Here is a 7,631-nt window from a genome sequence, read left to right on the forward strand (position 1 = left end):
ATCGTCTTGAAGGTGAAACCGTTTTCTACCTTTATTCGACTGTTTTTGATGAAGATTAAATCTATGTTACTGATGAAACACTGCAGTTATTTCCTCTCTCTCAAACATCGAAGAGTTTTTGGGAAGGAAGTGGGTGAACTCACGAGCAGAAGCTAAAGTTTCCCGCCGTGTTTCACGTTTAAATGAATGGGCGGTTAACGAGAGGAGCTCTGATCGTCCACAATAACTAAACAGTCCTTCCAGAAAAATGTGGAGTTTATTGCTGCGAGTAAAATCCTTGGATTATGCGGCCGTTTTCTTAAAAAATGCGATGAAATATGCCGAGATATTTATGCAATTTTATGCGGATGAAAGTTGTGGTGAACTTTCCAAAAACTGACGGTTTGATGAAAGATTTATAAAAAGTTGATTCCCTAGTCTCGAACGAGGCTACAACCGTTAATGTAAAGAGTTCATTTCTTATTACTTCTTATGAGAAACAAACATCATTCACAGAAAGTGCTGAGAATATTTAAGTTCTAATCTTGTTTTATTTCAGACCTTAATACAAAAACACTGATGAGTCAAACAACTCTGTAGCTACTGCAGCTTTACAAAAGGAATCTGCTACAACTTCTGTAAAAATGAATAAATAAAATATAATTTTTCAACTTTCTGCGAAGATAAATGTGACTTTTTTGCAACGAAAATGCAAATTGATTATGAAATCATGCAAGCCCCACATATATTGCGCGGAAATCGGCAATTTATGCGGCAAAAGTGCGGCGTATTTGAATAAATATGCGGACTTTGGCCGATTATGCGTTGAATTATCGCATTTTTCTGGAGGGACTGACTAAAACCTCCTGTTGTGGAGCAGGAGGCTTTAAAACGTACTGTCCTGGGCGGTCTTCGGAGCCGGTGGTTTCCGCGTCGCCCAGTTGGTCCTGATTTGGCGCCCTCCGAGCCACTGACCTCCCATGTTTATGATGGCGTTCTCTGCATCCTACAAATCCAAATCAAAGACCGTTAATAATCTGCATGTGACGAGTCTGTCATGTTCAATAGGGACCATAATCAGTAATCAAACTACACATTACTGCTTTTAAAATCTAAGTTTTACTGAAACTGTTGAAACAAGAAACGTACTAACTGCAACGTTAGACGATTTAAGTTGTTTTCGACTATGATTAATTACATTTACTGTATTAAAATGCGTTAAAAGTAGGATAATAAACAGAAAATAGAAATAACCTTCAGTCTGTGTTCTTGCACTGGAGCCTTACCAGTTTGTTGTAGAAGGACACAAATCCATACCCCTTTGATTTGCCTGTCGTCATGTCCTTCACAACACGGGCGTCCCTGGAGGGGAAACGTGAGAACAACTTCAGAACGACTTAACAGCGTAAAAACTTCAAACTAAAAAAAATAAATAAAAAAAAAGGAACCACGCAAAACACACTGAACTGTAAATCCTCTACTCTGGCCTACGTTAATGTACATTAGCTATCATGACCTACTGAGCACTGACTCGTAATATAAAAGATCAAAAGCAACTTGAAAACAACAAAAAAAAACAAGTACAAATACATGCAGCCTACAGTATTGTTTTTAAAATACGTAGTTTTTAGATGTATTAATGATCTTTTGCCACTAGAGCACCACCTGTTGTTCAGTCAACAGCAGGGTGCTGATTTAAAGTCACACAGGAACAGATTATACGGATTACCATGCATTCTTAAAAAGCTGCCTACAAACAGAAAATATATAGAAAAATATCAAAAGAGAAAAAAGGAATTAAAAGGCATACATGGCCTGTTAACAGATTTCTTTATTTTTCCTGGTCAATTCTTTACCACCAATATGGAGTTTGGGGGGGGGGAAGCTGCAAATTTTGAGAAATTGACATTTTCAGAGATTTTGGAAGAGGATGAGCACTACAAACAACACTATGCAAATCAAAATGAGCAAAAAGAGGAATACATTGAGTGTTGGAATTTGTTAATCTAAGCTAAGATCATTGTTAAACACATAGCATCTACAAATAAAGACATATGGAAAGAAGAATGGAATAAATAGAGAAAAAAAAACTACATCTGAGTCTCCAGAGTGCACAGTTCCTTGCTGTTAGCCTTCAAGCTCCTGTCCAATCCTATGAGCATTTCTGTAAAATAACCAAAGTGCTATTACTTCACTGAGACGCACAACTAAAAGCTGTTCAGGTTCAAACACACAAGTTTACTTACCACACCCTAAATGTGCAAAATAAAAGCAAGAGTAGGCTAAAAGCTGACACTCCAGTCGTTAAAACAAACAGAGAGACACAATACAAAGACCACAAGTAAGTAACTGCAGTAAAACACTTTACTGTTGGTAATTAATAATTAAATTAAGTCTGTTAAAGTGTTTTTTAAAAACAAACAGAAACACAAACGATGGTGAGAGGTTCATGTGACGCTTTAAAATGTTTACATGCATTAATGTCGTGTTTTTTTTTACACATTATATGAGTTTAACATGAAGATGAAGCAAAGATTAAACTGTATTTACTGATTGTTGAGCTCTAAACATCTCACAAGAAGTAACTTAGAAGCAGTTTCTCTACCTGCTCTTGTATTCTCTCTAAGGTGTGAATATAACAATAAATAATGTGAAATAAAAAGGTTTCAAACATCAGCAGTCTAAACCTGTAAAGCTTTTGTTTCCCCTTCACAGTTTGAGTCTCTCAGTATTCACACGTGTTGTTTGGGACATTTATAGGGAGCATACAGAAAAACTCTTTCTGACTGGGAAAATTCAAGAATACCCCCTCATGTCGGAAAAGAACTCGTTAACTCGGTCATTTTGGTAGTTGCTGACTTGAATTGATATCCACAGTGTTTTTAACTTTTTACACAAGAACAATAGAAACATAAAGCTGCTCAATTCATCGAAATTTGATCGTGATTTTCTCAAAACTAATAAAATCGGGGGAAACGATTTTTATTTTCATTTTCTGTTGTGCTTGTTGTTTACAGTCTGTGTCGCTCCTGCACACGAGTCATGCGCTCGGTTACTCCGCGTAACAATTTTATACTGTCGCTGCTGCGGTTCGCGACACTCGCTGCCAGTCGTCCTCCCCTGTCCCGGCGTCGTTTTTCGTTTGAAACAGGGTTAACGAGGAGAGCTTAGCAATGTTCTACGGGGAAAGGAACTGGGCGTTCAACTGAGGACTTCAATGGTAAAGGTGTATTCTGACCAAATGTCCAATAAGTTTTCTGAAGTTTAAAAAAAGAATGCGTTTGAATAACTCGTGATTTCAATTTTGACCCCAAATAATCGTGATTATGATTTTTTTCGATTCATCCCGAGCCAGCTGCTAGCAGAAACCATGAAGCTTAAAGAGGGCCCCCCGAAGAGCGACTGGGCGGGAACGGGGAACTAACGCACGCACAGCTGCTCACGTTTCGATTGGTGTGTGTTTCAAAAGTTGTTGAAGAAGACGGTCGCTTCTTATTTGCAACAAATGTTTCGACCAGCAAGTTCTAAGCGAGGAAGGTAAAAGTAACCACGAGGCTTCCAAACCCCGTCAAAACCGGTGTTATCGGGCTTATCGCCTTTAGGAACTGAAAGTTATCCGGTTGTAAAAAACTGGAAACTTTAATTTAATTTATTTATACAGTTTTTTGGGTGGGAACAGGAACAGAGAGAGAGAGAGAGCAGAGAGAGAGAGAGAGAACAGACGAGAAGAGAAGAGAAGGAGACAGAGAGAGAGAGAGAGAGACCAGAGAGAGAGGAGAGAGAGAGACAAGAGAGAAGAGGAGCAGAGAGAGAGAGAGAGAGAAGAGAGGAGAGACAGAGAGAGAGAGACAGAGAGGAGACGAAGAGAGAGACAGAGAAGAGAAAGAGAAGACGAGAGAGACCAGAGAGAGACAGAGAAGAGAGAGACAGAGAGAGGAGAGAGCAGAGAGACAGACAGAGAGAGAGAGAGAGAACAGAGAGAGAGAGCAGAGAGAGACAGGAGAGACAGAAGAGAGAGAACAGAGAGAGAGACAGAGAGAAGAGAGAAGACAAGAGAGAGAGAGAGACAGAGAGAGACCAGAGAGAGACAGAGAGAACCCAGAGAGAGAAGACAGAGAGAGAGAGAGAGGAAGAGAGACAGAGAGAGAGAGACAGAGAGAGAGAGAGAGAGAGACGAGAGAGAGAGAGAGAGAGAGACAGAGAAGACAAGAGAGAGACAGAGACAGGAGAGAGAAGAGAGAGACAGAAGAGAGAGACAGAGAGAGAGACAGAGAGAGAGAGAGAGAAGAGAGAGAGAGAAGACAGAGAGAGAAGAGAGAGAGAGAGAGAGAGACCAAGAGAAAGAGAGACAAGAGAGAGAGAGAGACAGAGAGAGAGCAGAGAGAGAGAGAAGAGGAGACAGAGAGAGGAGAGAGAGAGACAGAGAGACGAGAGAGAGAGAGGACAGAGAGAGAGAGAGAGAGAGACAGAGAAGAGAGAAGAGAGGACAGAGGAGGAGGAAGAAGACGAGAGAAGCAGAGAGAGAGAGGAACAGAGAGAGACAGAGAGAGAGACAGAGAGAGAGCGAGAAGAGAGAGAAGAGAGAGAGAGACAGAGAGAGACAGCAGATGAGAGACAGAGAGAGGACACAGAGAGAGGAGGAGACAGAGAGAGAGAGAGAGGAGAGGAGGAGAGAGATGAGAGAGACATAGAGAGAGATCAGGAGCAGAAGACAGAAGAGAAGAGAGAGAAGAGAGATAGCAGAGAGAAGAGAGAGAGAGACAAAGAGAGAGACGAGAGAACAGAGAGAGACAGAGAGGAGACAGAGAGAGAGAGAGACGGAGGTGTTGATGTTGACGTTGCTTTTGATCCTTAAAACCAAAGACTTTAACTGCCAGACGAAGCTCATAAACTGTTCGAGAAGGAACAAAAGCTTCAGTGTGTTTCAACTCATGAAGAAACAAAACAACATTATTTTCAACAATAAATCAACTTAGTTATATTTTCACATGTTTAATGTTTTATGGCAATATTCAGACTGACTGGAGATTATTAGTATGAGAAACCTCAATATACCCGACTTTAGAGGAACCAACATGCTTTAATTGTAACATTTAAATTACTGTACGAACACGAGGAGGAGAAATACCGTTTAAACTGAAAACTTACGAGATTTTCCCAAAAGGTGCGAACGCAGCCTTCACGTCCTCAGTGGAAATCTCAGGGCTCAAATCACCCACAAAAACGTGGAAGTGATCTAAAGAAACAGAAACACAGGAGAGAAATCACTTACCGATCCACGAACTGTGATACGAGCGGATTATAAAACAAAACAAACACTCACTGGACGTGTCTTTCTTCTGGCTGCTTGGGACTTGGGCCCCAGTTTACCTTCACCTCCTGAAAGCAACAAAGTTAATTCACCACCTTCAGAAAACAAACTGTTGTTGTTGTTGTTGATTATCGTAGAGCGGACAAACCTTTCCTAAGATCTTCCTCCCGTTCATGGCCGCCAGAGCCGCAGCAGCATCTCTGTGTTCGAAGAACTCCACGAAGCAGTACGGGTCGTTGCTCGTGTGCTGAGGGACAAACGCACAGCTTCAAACGTTCTGATCCGTTAGTGTAAAAGATCGTTTCTGCGGCACAATCTAGAAAAAACTATTAAAATCATGATGGTGTGACATTAGTTTGTGTATTTTTACGCGTGGAGAATCTCAGGACTTTATTATTTTGCTGTTTTCGTCACTTTTTTTTAAAATATTGCACCATGTGCTTTAATTTCAGCTTCTCAAATGTGAATATTTTCCCAGTTTATTTAGTGATTTGTGACGAAAACAGGACATTTTTCACAGTTATCTAACCACAAAACGTTAAAACAACAAACATATTGTGATTGTTTTGATTCACGGTCGATGTAAATGTTCATTTTTGCGTCACAATTTTAATTTTCTTGTCAAAAACTGTTGTCTCACATGTGGAGAACGAGGTTTTTAGGCCAGGAGCACTACCTTTTTACCTTTATCATAAAAATGCAGCTTCTTGCAATTTGGATAAACTGCAATTAACTGTGAAACTAAAAAAAACGTCCACATTTCTTTAATTTTAGCTTCTCAAATGTGAATATTTTCCATTTTATTTAGCCAGTAAACTGAATATCTTTGTGTTAACCTATAAAAACACCTATTTTATTCCTATTTTATGTATAAATGCTCATGGGGTTTACATTTTAAACAAATAATGGCTCCACAGATTATATAATTCTGACTATCCTCCACAAATACTTCACTAAATTGACTAATAAATTAATATTAAACCTGTGTTTGAGCGTCTCTAATGATCAAACAGCCTCCAGCAGAGTGAGTTTTTGTTTTATTACATTTATTAGTATTTCCCTCATAGTGTGAGGCTGAACTGGAGGATTATATAACCACTTTAGACCTGAATAAAGGTGGAATAAATCATAAAAACAAACAAACAGGGTGATAAAAAAACAAACAAACCGTGTCTGCTTTACCTCTGTGATCATCTTACAGCTTTTGCAAGGTCCAATCTGGGTGAAGAGCTGCAGAATCAGAATCTCTGTCACATCCCTGGAGAGGTTTCCCACATACCTGGAGGGGAAAACGTTATTTATTGTCATTTATTGTTATTTATTGTTATTAAAATGCCCTTTTAGCAGCGGTACACAGCTGTTAGCTCACGTTGGAGCGAACCGCACTCATGATATGAGTTTATATTTAACCTCAGGACCCGCAGCGGCTCTTTAATGTGCCTTTAAATGTTTATTTTGTGTGTTTTTTTGTGTGTTTTCAGCGGGGAACTGAGCTAACTAGCAGAGACAGCCAACGGTTCCCGACGCTACCAACCGTTACCGACGCTACCAACCGTTAGCCGTTAAAAGACGTTTAACGGTTACTCACAGGGTTTTGGGGTGGCTTTCGTCGTCCATGTCCGTTGCTGACAGTCACCGGGGGCAGAAAGACGTTAGTTACCAGCTGTTAGTTAACGTTAACCGACTCCGGTGTCCGCGGTTAACTACAACAACTTAGCTCGTTAGCTCAGAGAGGCTAGCTGACCGGGCGCCAGGACGTACGTCACGTTAGGAATCCAGAGAACGTGCGTGCGTGCGTTTTTTTTACCGTTTCAACCGTTTCAACCGTTATAATTTAAATTTCTTACGAGTTTAGCTGCTTATTTAATTAAAAAAAAAATACAAAAATAAAACAGCAAACACAGTCAGTACTTTTTTTTCTCCCACCACATTATGCAAAGTTTGGATTTAATTTGCGTGAGAGGCTTTTATTTTGAAGTGGAGCGCAATGGTACGCTTGTTTTACTCACCGGTGTTCGCACGGTTAAGCGGTGGTTGCTCGAACACCGGCGACTCTTCTGGACGGTTCCAGCGTGAGCTCGGTTTTAATATTTAATAACACATTCATGTTTTAATTAATAAACTCTGTCTTAATAACACCGTCATGTTTTAATTAATAAACTCTGTCTAATAGCAGAGTTATTCTAACTGTACTGACGCTGTGATTGACGTGGACAACAAATCAAACCAACTAATCTGCATTTGTAAAAATATATATATATATATATAATTTACATTTACTCAAACAAACGAATTAATACATAAATAAATGTTATTTTTAGCAATTATAATTTTTAACATA

General features: G+C 39.7%; 1 protein-coding gene across 1 annotated transcript in view; it reads right to left on the reverse strand.

The window, feature by feature from the left end:
• tial1 (TIA1 cytotoxic granule-associated RNA binding protein-like 1) overlaps positions 1-7,056 on the reverse strand; it is a 10,428-nt gene extending 3,372 nt beyond the window's left edge. The window contains 8 exon segments of the mRNA XM_035663290.1: positions 877-985; positions 1,266-1,341; positions 5,128-5,215; positions 5,303-5,339; positions 5,341-5,358; positions 5,439-5,537; positions 6,473-6,569; positions 6,879-7,056. Coding sequence (XP_035519183.1) covers positions 877-985; positions 1,266-1,341; positions 5,128-5,215; positions 5,303-5,339; positions 5,341-5,358; positions 5,439-5,537; positions 6,473-6,569; positions 6,879-6,907 — 553 coding nt within the window. The 5' untranslated portion in view covers positions 6,908-7,056.
• Positions 7,057-7,631: the final 575 nt, after the last annotated feature.

This window comes from Morone saxatilis, unplaced genomic scaffold (assembly GCF_004916995.1).
Source record: "Morone saxatilis isolate NCDOM2014 unplaced genomic scaffold, NCSU_SB_2.0 Contig19, whole genome shotgun sequence".
NCBI lineage: Eukaryota > Metazoa > Chordata > Actinopteri > Moronidae > Morone > Morone saxatilis.